General features: G+C 28.8%; 1 protein-coding gene and 2 pseudogenes across 1 annotated transcript; 2 read left to right on the top strand and 1 right to left on the bottom strand.

Moving 5' to 3' along the window:
- Positions 1-2,434: 2,434 nt before the first annotated feature.
- LOC126551729 (uncharacterized) lies at positions 2,435-3,678 on the bottom strand (annotated as a pseudogene).
- Positions 3,679-12,360: 8,682 nt separating this feature from the next.
- On the top strand, positions 12,361-13,461 carry LOC126551728 (uncharacterized; annotated as a pseudogene).
- Positions 13,462-15,059: 1,598 nt separating this feature from the next.
- Positions 15,060-15,609, top strand: LOC126552928 (uncharacterized). The gene is made up of 2 exons (XM_050208110.1): positions 15,060-15,108; positions 15,173-15,609. The coding sequence occupies exons 1-2, from the start codon at positions 15,076-15,078 to the stop codon at positions 15,584-15,586; spliced, it is 447 nt and encodes a 148-aa protein (XP_050064067.1). The 5' UTR covers positions 15,060-15,075; the 3' UTR covers positions 15,587-15,609.
- Positions 15,610-15,899: the final 290 nt, after the last annotated feature.

The raw sequence follows: 15,899 nt of genomic DNA, 5'->3' as shown, positions 1-15,899 counted from the left end.
GTCTGCTCTAATTAATGAATATACGGTATCAAAAGTTGACTGATATGAAACCAACTTTTTCTGCTTTTCTACAATATGTGAATCGATACATTGTTGTAATTGTTTTAAACGATGTAAATCAGTATATGATAAGGTAATAAAATGATCATTAACATGCAATTTAATAGTTAACTGATTTAAATTGACTGAATAATATATGTTATCAGTTATTTTCACACGTTTACAATTAGTATGTAGATTATTAGTTATTGAACTATAATTGCTATCACACATTAGTGTACACCACTGAAGTAAATCGAAGGTTAACAATTTTTTAGTAACATTACATTCTAGTATTACAATAACAGAAATCGTTTTATTAACCAAAAATCCAACCGTTACACTTTTCTTGTTAAAAGGTCTAATACTGAATATTGATTTTGCGACAACAATTGATGGATTCATATTGTATGACGACGTGATCTTTTTGATATAGACGATTTCTGATGATAATTTTTAAAAACGAATAGAAATAAATGTAATAACTGAAATAAACGTAAAACACAGATGTTATTTACACATATATGATCGTTACAACACATATTTATTAACTAAGTGTATTACTTGTACATGTATGGTTATATACTAAACTGATCACATTAAAAAAAATTGAAGTGAACGTGAAATCAAATCAAATAACGTGTGGAAGGGAGAATTACTTACCCGATCTGTCGAACCCGAAACTGCAATTTTTTTAAATCTAATATATTTAATTATAATTAGACGCGTTATCTTACTTGACAACAAGTTCACGAGGTATAAAATCAAATATTAACACATTTAAGTTGATTAATTCAATATTTATTTTGAAATACAAATAAATTATAAAAGTAATAAGAAACATCAAAGTAAACTAACAAGTAATATCATTTGATTTAGACTTACAATCACAAACATGGCTAGCTTTTACATATTCGTTTTTTACATTTTCTATAAATTCATTTTTCCTTTACATAGTAATACAAATATACATTTAGGATTCCATTTTGCGTGTTCGACCCATGGTATATCATCGTTTGACCATTTTTGTAAGACAAGTCCACAGAAAAAACATTCAACTATATCACCTACACCGGTATATTTTAAACCAGATTCAGCTAACGAATATTTATTTTGACATGAAGTAGATGGATATGAGTTATATGTTTTTAATCTTGACATAAATGTGGTATAATCTGAATGTACTGGATATGAATTATTTCGTACTAAATAAACTAAAGATGGAAAATCGTTGGAAAATTTCTGTACTCGTAAATTCATGGTTACAATAAAGCTTAAGATAAATACTTTAAAAAAACAAATCAATAAGCTAATTTACCAGAGAAATAATAAAAAAAATATAACAAGAACAAGATTAATCAAGATATCAAGATAAATACTTAAAAAAACAAATCAATAAGCTAATTTACCAGAGAAATAATAAAAAAAATATAACAAGACTTAATTAAGATGTATATCAATTAAATACTTAAAAAAAACAATCAATAAGCTAATTATCAGAGAAATAATAAAAAAAATATAACACGACTTAATTGTTCAACCGTTAGTAACAAACTAAATGTTTTAAATTAAACACGAATAGAAATAAATGTAATAACTTAAATAAACGTGAAACACAGATGCTATTTACACAGATATGATCGTTTCAACGCATATTTATAAACTAAGTATATTACTTGTGCATGTATAGTTATATACTAAACTGATTATATTAAAAAAATTGAAATGCATGTGAAATCAAATCAAATAACGTGTGGAAGGGAGAATTACTTACCTAAGTTTTTTTTCAGAAAAACCATGGGGCGTCCCGACAATTGAGTGAAAGAAAAAGAGCGAACGTAAATGAGCGGATAAAAAAGAGAGAATACAAAATAAGCGAATAAAAATATGAGCGAAAAAAATATAATATTATAATATAATTAAAATGAATTATTTTCACATATAATAAAAAATATAATAATATAAAATAAAATATTTCATATTTGTTCATATTTGTCATACTAATTAATACATCTATACTTGCAATACCTTAAATTATTTACACATATAATAAAAAATAAAAAATAAAATAATAATATAATATAATAGGTACTTATAAAATATAATACTTATTAAATTAGGTAATATATTAATTATACTTGCAATGAAAAATTATACGCGATACCTTTTAAATATTGAAGTGTCGGAATATTATAATACTTATAATACTTGATAATTTTTGTTCAATAATCTTAGTGTTATTATCAAGTTGACTCATTTTTTCATTTAATTCAAATCTAATTATTTTTATAGAGTCATCGAGTTTAGAAATAGTTTTTTTAGTTTCACCAGCTTGTGAACTACCAATCACATTCATGACTAAAATTATTTTTAAAAAGTATATTATGTAAAAAAATTAATTTTTCTTAACATAATTTTCTTCGATGATTTTCAAACGAGTGTTTAAATCTGAAATATATGATCCATGATTCAGTAAAGAATTTTCATCAAAAATACCCGTTATGCGTTTTATTTCGGCATTTACACTGTCTATAGAAGAAAGTATAAAAGAAAGTGTTGTATTTGTTTCTATATAATTATTAAACAGCTCCGACATGCGATTTTCCAGCGTTAGTAGATGAACAACATTACTTTTTATGATATGAATTTCTATCTGCTGATTATTTATTTCATTTTGTAATGTTTTATTACTTGACTGAATATCTGATATAATTTTTTTAGTATCACTAGCTTGAGAACCTCCAAACACGTTCATAGCTATAATACGACTGACACTATATTTTAACATCACGTCGCGTGTATTTATCCAACTATTATGTGTGTTATCAAATCCAAGCCACTTGACAAGCATTTTATTTTGTTTTTTACGTATAATTTTTTCGATCAGATATTCGTTCGGGTGTTCAGTTTTATGTATTTCCGCCGAGTAAAAACAACCAGCAATCGGTTTACCCGTATAATTATTGTAACTGATAAGTGACGGGTAATGTTTTATTTATTTTAATAATTTCAAATATTTCAGTTGACCAGTTGGGCAAATAACCTTTTGTAAAAACGCCTTTTTGTGTACTGATACGAACGTTATCACCAACTTTGAATTTAATTGTTTCATTAGGTATTAATTTCACGTTGTTTTATAGTCACTGACGTAGGATTTAAATCTGATTGCACTGGTGTCATTCCTATAGTTCTGTGTTTTGAATTATTGTATTCATTAAGCAGTTTTGGTAAATTTGAAATCCATTTGTGTGAGCCACGTGCCGTAAACTCTCTAAACATTTTTTCTTTTAGTGTACGATTAAATCGTTCAACAATACATGCTTTTATGATGCTAAATGTAGAATATTTGTGTATGTTATATTTGGCCATCAGATTATCGAAATTAGTGTTGTAAAATTCTTTTCCGTTATCGAGTTGTAAAAGTTTCGGCGCTCTATCTATTAATATTTTGGACATCGCGTTTGTGACTTCTTTCCCAGTTTTCGATTTTAATGGTATAGCCCACGCAAATTTAGTAAAGCAATCTATAACGCATAAAATATACTTGTAACCTTTATTTTTCTTTGAATACGGTATCATTTCCACCAAGTCAGCCTGCCATAAATCATTTTTTCCATGTACGTTAACTCTGCGCCTAACGAAATTTAGTGATATCCATTATTTCCGAGTATAGAAAATGTGGAACTGTTTCGTCCCCTAATAAGACTCGAAATAAAAAATGTTTATTTGATAATATTGACGAATTGAATATAAATGCGGTACGGCAAAAAATACATTCTTTGTGGTTAAAAATGAGATACCAACAATAGATAAGATTCTGCAAGTGGTAAACGACGATACGGCACTTCCAAATTTTAAACCTACTGTGTATATGAAACAATTACAAAATTGGGCTTCGTATTTACTAAATTCAAACGATGCAGTATTTTGACTGAAAGAGAAGACCTGCTCGCTTGGTGCCACAATTATTTATATGACATTAGGAAGTACCGGAAAGAGGGAGGTTGTATTTATTATCTCGATGAGACTTGGTTGAAGGCTGGTGTGGGTGGATAAATCAGTATTATCAAAACACGACGCGTTCAACAAAGGTCTCACCACGGGAGCGAAGAACTCAACTGGTAAAGGCCAAAGGTTAATCATCTTACATATTGGATCTGAAAAAGGATTTTTGGAAGGTGGTCTTTTGTGTTTCACTTCCAAAAAAAATAGTTAAGATTATCATGAGGAGATGAACGGTGATAATTTTCTCGAATGGTTTGAGTCCATCATTCCTCGTCTGAAGCCAAACTCGGTGATTGCCATGGACAATGTGCCGTATCATAGTGTCAGATCCGAAAAAAATTTCAACAAGGCAGACGAAGAAAGAAGACATTTTGACGTGGTTATTATCAAAAGGAGTAGAAATCGACAGGCCAATGATAAAACCCCAGCTACTTCAAAAAGTACGTCAAATTAAGTCCAATCACATATCTTACATTGTTGATAACATAGCTAAAGACGCTGGACACGCAGTACTTCGACTCCTGCCGTATCACTGCGAGTTCAACCCCATTGAACATAGCATGGGCAATAGTTAAAGGATACGTCAAGAGTAACATTACAACTTTTAAAATAGATAACGTTCGGGCTCTGAGTAACAGATGAAAAATGGAAAAATTGTATTCATCATGTCATAACGGAAGAAGACAAAATTTGGCAAGTCGACACCATCATGGACGATATTATAGATAACTTGGAACCATTTATCCTAACTATGAATGATGAGAAATCTTCCCATGATGATTCTAAATAATATTTTTGTAAATGTATAAATATGTAATAAATCTTGTAAAATTTTTTTTTGACTGTAAATATTTTGACGATTATTATAAAAAGATGTATGATATATTTTATTAGTTTTTTTTAAATGCATGTAAATATTTTGACAATTATTATAAAAAGATGTATGATATATTTTATTAATTTTTTTTAAATGCATGTAAATATTTTGACGATTATTATAAAAAAATCTTTATTTATAAAATTTTGATTAAAATTATATGTGTAATATTGTTTTTCGTTTACACCAGTGTAATAATGTTACTTTACGAAATAATTTTATATAATCATAATGAAGCCTACAAAGAGTATATTCGCAATATGTGTAAAAAAAATAACATGATAACAAAAATATTTATTAAATTATTAATCTTTAATTTATACCCGTGTGCGTAATACACGACGCGTATTGGAGTACCGACCACATATAAAACAATACGCACTGCACCGTACTGGTACTGTACATTTTAAATTATGTGTTCGCTTGAGCTGTCGATACTATAATAATACGATGCTCCCTTTGACGAAAGCTCATAAGGCTAGCGCAGTGTTGCCAAATGACAAGTACCGAAACTTCAGCAAGTCTAAGCAAAACCTTCGTATTTCTTCGTATATTCACTAAACTTCGTAACAAAAAAAAAAAAAATAAAAATACAGTTATCAAAATATCAATATATTTAATATTATGATAAGAAATATAATAGTTAAATATTTATCATACAAAATTGAAAATACAAATTACAACCATCTATGAAGACTTTCTAATCTATGTTCATCTAATTTTCATCTATGATCACTTTATAAAATAATATAATAATATAATAATATTTTGATCTTTATACCACTAATAATATTCATAAGTCAGTGTCTCAGTGTTATTAAAACATCTTGTTTTTTGTTATGTAAAAAAATTTAATTTAAATTTGATTAGTAATCAATCAACAGTTTTTGAATAAACATTTTGGGCATTCATGGACTGTACTAAAATATTGGTTGGTTCAAATTGTGTGCAATTCTTAAAATGAGTGTTGATATCTTGACTTGCTAATATACACCCTTGTACTGTATTTGTAAGTAATCGATTTCTACTTTTTGTTTTAATAAAATTGACCTTGCTGAATACCCTTTCGCAATCTACATTAGAGTGAGGTAGACACAGTAGAGCGAGGCTAAACTCGGCAAGATTTCTCATTGGATAATTATCATCAATAGATTTGAAATTTAATAATTTACTCCAAAATGCATCTATTTCGGTTTCCTTTTTAATACTCTCTGGTATAACAAGTTGAGAAAGTATTAACCATTCATCATCTATTTTTTGAATAAGTAACTCATCATTATTTGTAATTCTTGGAAATAATGTAATAATAGAAAAAAATGAAGGATACTCATACCTTGTATCATTATTTAAAGCATAGTTAAGTTTAAATATATGTATAACAGGCAATATTGGATCATTAAAGTCATAACGCTTTTTAATTTCTAAGCAAGACACAACCAAGAACTGTCTGGTTCTAGCATAGAATTCATCTATCAAAGAATGATTATTAAATATATGTGGTTTTTGCATTTCTTTAAAAACTTTAATACCTAAGTACATATTTTTTAGATCTACATATTATTCAGAATCTTTAGGATTAATATCATTGATGTTATGAGTATTAACATAAGATGGTTTCAAAAAATAAGTAACATTTCTTTGTATGTTAAAACCATTTTAGTGTGTATCTCAGTTATTACAACAGTTGCACTTTGAAATAAAGCATTAAGTGTTGTAAATTTAGGTGATATCCAATCAAAAAACAGAAATAACAATTTAATTAATGGATCATTTAAACAATTATAGATAAACTCAACACTATTAAGCCTTTCAGTTGAAGCTTTAGATTGAAAAAATAACCTCAAAGCTTGCCATTGTTCAAGCATTCTAGAAACAACCATGAGCAAAGAGAGCCGCCTAGTTTGTAATGGGTGAAGCAATTTATAAACTTTTACTTCACAAAACTGTTGAAATTCAATAAATTCAGCACTCCTTTTTGAACTCATTGAAAAATAAGAATACACTTGTCTGACAAAGTCTTCACATCTCTTTGGTAAAGATTTACAAGCTTCACTTGCAATAATATCTAATGATATTCTAATCCCAGAAAGATGTTCCCTCATACGACTAGATACTGAGTTATGGGTCCCCATCATGCTATTGTACCCGTCAGCTCTAAAACCAATAACATTTTCCAATGATACATTACAATCATTTAATGATTTCATAAGAGCATCAACTAAATTTTGACCTGTGGCGCCTTGTTGTGCTCTCTTGAAGACACCCGGTTCAAACATACAGGATAAATCAAAAAACTGACTTAATATTTTCTCAACTTTTCGATCAAAGTAACGCACAACTACACAAGCTTGCTTGGTACAATTAATATCAGTCGACTCATCTGTTAGGATACTAAAGTTGGATGTTTTCAGACAATCAACAAGTGATTCTTTGTGACATTTTCCTATAATATTTGTGACTATCGCTGTGGCTTTAGTTATTTTTAACTGTATGTTTTTAGCTATTATTGAATCTGGAAAACATGACTTTAGAACTTCAGTTAAATGATCTGAACTTAAAAAATGAAATATTATGCTCGGCTAAAAATCCACATAATTTAATCTCAGCACTTTTCATTTGTTGTTTAAGAGGAATACTTTTATCTATGAATGTGTTTATTTCAGAGGTCTTATGAAAACATGTAGAGTTTGAATGCTTGTTTTAAGCTTTTACTATGATATTTTAAACTTGAAATTTCGGAGACTAAAATGGTGTTAAAAATAATACATTTAGCTTTAAAGTTACAACCTGTAACAGGACGCAGCCATTATTTAAATTCATGACAGGTGATATAACAGGTTGGAAATTTATTATTATTTAGTAAACGATCGGGGTTTTCTAAATGTATTTCAAACTGGTTATTAGTTTCATTTATGTTTGGAAATGTATTATATGTTTGAAAATTTAACAAAGCAATTTCCGAGTCATCGTACACATCAATTGCTGGAAAATAATGTACAGATAATGTAGTTGTATTACCAGTTAAACTTAATGTAATTGATTCATACATTGTAAAAATTCAAGACATAAATGTCCACAATTAAATGAATTAAAATCTTGATAATTTGAATAGTTATATATAATTGTGTTTCCTTTGAAATAGTTTTGTAATTCAATTGGTGGAGGTAAATCACCGAAGCTATCAAAATATACAACCTTATCTTTAATTTTGTAAAACGCTACCCAATGACTTCCATCACCTGAAGATACGTCTAAGTTTAATATACCACATTCAATTGTTCGTGGTTTTTTAGGTAAGTCATCTCGTGAAAAGACTCCTCGGAAATGATTGATAATAAACTTTACAATGTATTTTATAATGTCTCTAGATGTGAGTGGTCTGTCAGGTAACGTTTTTATCAGTTTTTTTTCCTTGATCCATTATTGATTAAATTCAATCCGCTACCTTTCTTTATTTTCGAATTTTGAATTGCATTATAAACAGTAGCACTCCCAGACATTAAACTACCGAGAGCTGATAACCCCGCGAAAATAGGAATTAGAGAAATCGCCCCTCCTGTCTGACCTGGTGTTAAAATCAATCTTTTACCATTAGGATTTTTCTTAACCTTTCCTTTTTTTGCAGCTAGTGTTCTCTTTTTTATTTTTTTATCACTTTTATATTGACCTTTATAACTCATACCTATTTTCTGTTTAACCTTCATCATACTTTATTTCAGTATTTATAAAGAAGTTTATAAAACTTTCACCAGTCTTATCTGATTTCTACTTACAGGTTGAGCACACTATCTTTCACTGGTTATAAATTTAAAAAATCCAGAGTATTTATAAGAAAAAAAATGGATTTGATTGAGCAGAAAGATAAATTAGATATTTCGAACGTTGATACTCAAATAATAAAAAAAACGTCAAGACATGGACCGTTATTACCTGATACTATACGTGCTATTATAGTCGGTCCTAGTGGTTCAGAAAAAACAAATATAATGTATAATCTAATCACTCATGAAAACGGAATAAGATTTGAAAATATTTATTTATACTCAAAAACTTCTAATCAAGAAAAATATGTTTTATTAAAAAAAATAATAGATGATATAAAAGGTGCTAACATTTTTATATTTTCAGACGTTGATAAAGTTATAAAACCGAATTTAACTAAAAAGAATTCTGTAATAATTATTGTCGATGATGTTTTATGTGGTCCGCAGTCGATAATAAGAGAATATTTCGGAATGTGTAGACATTCAGGTGCTAGCTCTGTATTCTATTTAGCACAAACATATTCTAAAATTCCGAAGCAACTGGTAAGAGATAATTCAAATTTATTAATAATTCTAAAACAGGATGATACAAATTTAAAACATATATTCAATGATCATTCATCAGCAGATATGGATTTCTCAGAATTTCGGAAAATTCTCATTTCTGCTGGAATCATAGTGATTACGGATTTATGGTTATTGATAAAACACGTGAAATGAATGAAGGTAGATATAGATGTGGTTTTCATACTTTTATTAAAAAAAAAAAATAAGTATATAAATATAGTTGTAATATAGACAAAATCTACATAGTATTATCTTTAGTTGAAGGAAACAGATATATTAAGTTCATTATTTTCAATGAATAAAGATAAAGTTTTGTTAAAAAATTTGATATGATGTATGAATGGGTTATAGTTCAAACCTTTAATGTTTGGTATGTTTGCTTTAGCATATTTTTTAACTGATTGACAGATACCCCCTCTGATTGAGGATTCAAAATATAAAAGCATGTTATAATCAGTTAATTTTTCTAATTTAACCTTAGTATATTTAAGCATACAATCGAAAGCAAATCCTGGAGCAGTCATATAATTAGCAGGATCCTGACTAAGAGTAGATAAACATAAATCTCTAAAATTTTCGAACACATCCGTTAGCAGGTGACATCAGTTTTCAAATAAAGATCACTATAGTCACCCAAAGTTTTAATATTAAATACTTTCCAAATTTTTTTAGCATGAGAATAATAATTATTATTAATTTCTTCATCTTTTAAAGAGTTATAAAATGCAGATTTTGAAGGTAATCGAGTTTCGTTTAATTTACTCCAACTATCAATATATTCATAAGGGAAAACCCCTTTTCGTGTGACTAAATCAAATGTTTTATTAGAAAATAATTTTAAAGTTTCTTTAAACCTTGATTTATCTTCAAGTAAATTTTCTGCAAGCTCGCTTAATGAGGAGGCCATAAAACGGAATGTATCAACGAATTTTATACTAAATCTCAGAGCAACCTCTTTACTAAAAGATATATATTTTTCTACAGAATTTGGAGTAACATGTATATTCTTATCATCAAAACCAAGTTCTCGAATTATAAAGTGACTATCGTATGATAAGTTATGCAAAAAAATTGGAACAAATGATGGGTTGGTTATTTCAAAATTACATTTAAAACAAATACATTGTCTATATTTACCAGTAATATGACAGTGATCTCTAACTTTATATAATTCATTTTCTTCAAAAGATAATAAACATATTTTACAAACCTTTGCTATTTGAAATTCTTTTTCCTCCTTTTCAGTCAACGTAATCATTGGTACATTAATTTGATAAATATCATTTATTTTTTTTTGAAATATCAATCATATTTACCATAAACTTTTTTGCCGCATCAATACCTCTATAAATTATTATGTTTGTTGGGATTTTAAACTGTCGCATTAACTTTTCTGAGATAATATTATAGTCCACTTTTACATAAAATGCATAATTCATAATTTCATGTAAATGTGTGATATAAGTTTTACTAGTTTCAGTGAATTCATTTGTCTGTTTAGGTTTTAAAATACATTCAAAGTCAGCATAAATAACAAACTGTATTCTAGAAGTTTTTTTATAATTTTTGAAAAATATGAATTTATTTTCTTTTCCTTCTTCAAACATTATCGGTCTTCCTAATTCATTCTTATTACACATTTTTTTATGTTCAGTTAATCCTGTTTCACCCCAAAGTTTACTTTTACATGGTTTATTTCCAAAAGTTGTAAAACACCTCTTGCAAATAATTTATTTAGAACAATTTTTAGTTTTCTGACTTCTAATAAATCTTGAAAAATCTTTAATATAACAATAATGCGATGTTTTATGATTATTGACAAAAAATAGATCAAAATGATTTTTTCTTCTTTATTATTTATAAATAAAGGGAAAATAGTACCTTTATTATCTAAACTATAAACATTTACTGACACATGTTCAAATTTTTCAATTTGATTTATTGGTGTTGGAAAATCAATACATTTAAAATCTAACCCACTCTTTTATTCAAGAAAATCAAAATATTTTTGGTTAAATCGTGATTTATTAGAACGCGTATCATATTTGGTTAGTATAAAATATTTAAAACAGTATTTATCTTTAGTAGGATAAAATAGCCGATTCTAAAATCGCACCCGCATCCCGGGTAATATACGATTGCGAATGGAACGATTGCGAACGGACCTTTTTCGGTACACGATTGCGAACGTTTTTACCTGACTTTAATTTTGCGGTGTTGTCAGATTTTGTGTCAATAACAAATTATTAAATAATAATTTTAAAAATAATCAAATAGTAATAAAATAAGGGTTTTTTGCTATTACGCCGCGCTAGAGCGCCAGGCGATAAGATAGATAGGTAGGTACGAATGTACGATGTACATATTTATCTATAATATTATATCTATATTAATTTGATGGAAAACCAACTCGATTCGTATAGTCGTGTAGTATTATTTGTGATTCATTCGTATCGTGATCGTTTCGTTTTTAAGTCTTTAATATGGAAATTCAAATAATTATGTCCGAAAAAGGCAAGGAGTTAGTTCTCTTACATAATTTTAAATACTGTTTTGTTAGAAAACGTAAAGATGGGTATATTAAATGGGTCTGTACAGACAAAAATTGCTCTGCAAGTATTTTAACAACTGCAGATAAGGTAACTTTACATCAATCGACTGGTGAGCATAAACACTTGGCTAATAGTCAACAAAAAATTGAACGACAAATCTTGAGAGAGAACTGTAAGAGAAAAGCCGATGATGATATTTCTACCAGGCCATTAAAAATTATACGCAGTGAATTAGTTAAAAATAATCCGACTGACATTAGATACAGCGATATACAATCTGTGCGTAAAGCGATGTACGATAAGCGACGTAAAATGTATCCTGTTTTTCCTACATCATTCGACGAAGCAATTTCTCAATTGAAACTGATGGAAAATGATTCTTGTTTATTTAATGGAGATCAATTTGTTTTTGTTCCGGAAAATGGTAAATTTGTTTGTATAACTACTAAAGAAAATTTAAAATTTATGACAACACAAAATGAATTTTTTGGAGATGGTACATTTGATTACGCACCAAATTTTTTTTTACAACTTTATACCATACATTCTTACACAAATGGTTTTTATGTGCCTATTGTATATTTTTTTCTAACAAACAAAACAAAAGAAACTTATTGTAATATGTGGAAATATCTTTTGGAATTATGTCAACAATTTTTTATTTCAACTTTTGATGTGCAAAAATTGCATTTAGATTTTGAATCGGGAGCTCATGAAGCTGCTAAAGAAATATTTCCAAACGTGAGAATTGTTACATGTCGTTTTCATTTAGGCCAAGCTTGGTGGAGAAAGGTAATATTAAAATCTAATCTTATTTATGAATTAATATACTTTACGACTTTGAAGCGTTTTTTTTTAATAAAATATAATATCTACAGATTAAAAGAGATTCAAATTTAAGAAATGCATACACAAATAACAACAATGAACTAGGTCAATGGCTAAAATTATTTTTCGGCTTACCGTTTTTACCTAGTGAGGAAATTGAAGATGCATTTTTAGCATTAATGGCCGAATGTCCCAGCCTAGAAGAAGCTCATGTATTTACTGACTACTTAGTATCAACATATATTACACCTGATTCATTATTTCCACCATATCTTTGGGCACAAGAACCCTCAGTAAATCCAAGGTATGATTTTAAAAATTTTTAAATTAAATTCTTATTCCTTCCTATGTTAATTTTATTTGTAAATACAAAATCTCTAAGTTTTTTATAATTATTTTTTAGAACTACTAATGGTCCAGAGAGCTTTCATAGGACGTACAATGGTCAGTTTTATAGCCCCCATCCTCCAACACACGTAGTCATATCAGTTTTAAAAGAAACACAAGCTCAAACTTTGACAATAATTAATTCAATTAAAAACAATGTACATAATCCTATGGCCAAAAAAGATAAATCTAAAATTGAATTAACTCTACAAAATTATAATGATTATAAAAAAAAACAAGGATTTAATTTTATACTTAAGAAAAACTGGAAATTCTTACCAAGGAAAAAAAATTTAAAAAAAAAGTAAAAATGTAAAAAAAAATTTTTAAAAACTATTATTTTAAATGTAATATTATGTATTATTTTATTTTTTATTCAGAACCCAGATCTATGTATGTATGTATTATTTTATTTATTTTTCAGTTTTTAACGTTACACTAACATGTGAATTTTTGAAACTAGTATTTTGAATGTATTATATTTCTATTATTTTATTATCGACACTTCAAAAAAAAAAAAAAAAAATCGAAAATTTCAGTGGTCTATATTAACTCAAAAAAAAGTCAAAATAATTTGAAAATTTAATTGTATAAACATTTGATGAAAATTTCAAGTATTTACAATGATTAGTTTTTGAGTTACAACCATATAAAAAAATCGATTTGGTCGAAAATTGGTTTTGCGTAAAAATTTCCGTTTTTCCATCATTTTTTTTTTGTTTTTCTTAATTTTTCAAAAATTTTACTATTGAATATAATGCACTTTGTATTTATAATTGTACAACGAAAATTGTGAAACGTAAAATTAACATGTAAATTATGTAACAAGTGTTATTAATATTTATATAACGAAAATTGTTTTAATTAATCAATATTTTAAACATTACATATTATTTTATATAATTTTATTTTAGTTTGTAAAAACTAATTGTAAAAAATGTTTAATAAAAATAAATAAATGTTTAAAATATTCAGAAATTATAAACTTGGCAACGTAGTCTAAAAAAACGTTCGCAATCGTTCGTTTTTCGGCTAAAAAAAACAAATCCTTTGATAAGCGTCAATCGTTCGCAATCGTGTTATAAAAAAGGTAAAACGTTCGCAATCGTGTTGTACCCCGCATCCCGCACCCTTGGTGTGTGCGCACCCCCCACCCCACAACAACATCCCGCACCCTTGGTGTGTACCGTGTACCTCCTACACCCTTGTTGTGTACCTCCCACATACCGCACCCTTGGTGTGTACCGTGTACCTCCCGCACCCTTGGTGTGTACATCCCACATACCGCACCCTTGGTGTGTACCGTGTACCTTCCGTACCCTTGGTGTGTACCATCGTACACCCTCTCCATTAGATCCGCCGCAACCTGTTCATTCACGCAACCGGTATAATACATTCGCGCATGCGCACAGAGTCAATTGACTAATATGAAGAAAGCTGATGTATTTAAAGAATTATACACATGACATCTTATATTTATGGTACATTTAAGAAAGCGGTCATTTTCAATGTAATTTTACATCAAGCCGACGTTACCAGGGTGTACCTACATTCTCACACGACTTAGCAGATATATTTATGGAGCATTTAAAAAAACTGCCATTTTCAAAGTCATTTTGAATCATGCCGACGTATAGCCTACCCTACAGGCGGGTGGCTTCACTTTCACATGACCCTAGATTATTATAGACCACACAATACATGGATTATATAAGTAGATTTATTATTGTCACATTTAAGAAAGCGGTCATTTTCAAAGTCATTTTACATCAAGCCGACGCTACCAGAGTGTACCTACATTCTCACACGACTTAGCAGTTATATCTTTTGATTATTCAGTGTTATATAATCTAACGCACAAGACAGTACGAGGTTTTTTCGGCTACGAGAAAGAGCTTAAATAACGAACGCACAAATCACAACATATTAGAATCATCCAGCTGTTAAACGTAAGTAATTGGTTTTGTAAGAATAATTAAAATATTTTAGAAGTATACATAATCAAATTTTTAGATGACTGACACCAACACCGATAACTAGCCCCGTCTCATTAAATATGTCAAATTTATTCACTTCGTATAGTGCTATAGTAAGTTGCTAATTTTAAGATAATGAAATTATAATTTAAGATTAAATTAATTGTTATTGTTTAGACTCCACCTGAAGCATTTACATCGGAATCATACTCACCAGATATGTTCCCTTCGTCATCGGAACTGATGGATGGAAATCAACAGAGAGAATTTTCCCCTAGTATGTTAGACTTGCCGCAGTTAAGGACACCCAGCGAGTATCATAAATTAATCGTTGGAATAATGGAAACTTCTACACAATCTTCGATGAGACCTACTACGTCTAATGATTGGGGAGATGACGCTAATGAAAATGCTGAGTTGTGCAAACACATGGACCAGTATGAACAATCGATTGTGAAAAATGCTGCTTCTGATGACTGGGCCAACAACGAAGAAGAAAATGCTGAATTAAATAAACATATGGATGAGTATGAGTGGTGGGGTAGTGATTTCGATAATATTAATAAATTATTTTTAAACAAACATCCGTAATATACATTTTTTTTTCTCATTTACATACTTGACTTATTATTTCAAACATTCTGGTGAAATCATATATGAAAACGAATCTATACACATTTAAAAATATAAAGCAACACCAGCTCTTGGTTCTGCAGCTATACGACACGCCCTTAGACCCACCCCGTTAATCCTCAATCTTAGCCCTCAACCCCCGCAACCGGTATATATATATAGTTGCACATGCGCACAGACTACTACCACCAAAAAATATCCCATGGCGACAGACGACCGGACAGTCAAGTGTCGATGGTCACGACAGACTTCAGTCGCTTCTCAGTTACAT

The sequence above is a fragment of the Aphis gossypii genome, chromosome X, assembly GCF_020184175.1.
Source record: "Aphis gossypii isolate Hap1 chromosome X, ASM2018417v2, whole genome shotgun sequence".
In the NCBI taxonomy this organism is placed as follows: Eukaryota; Metazoa; Arthropoda; class Insecta; order Hemiptera; family Aphididae; genus Aphis; species Aphis gossypii.
Note: the sequence above shows the minus strand (reverse complement) of the source record. Positions and strands in the feature narration are given on the sequence as shown.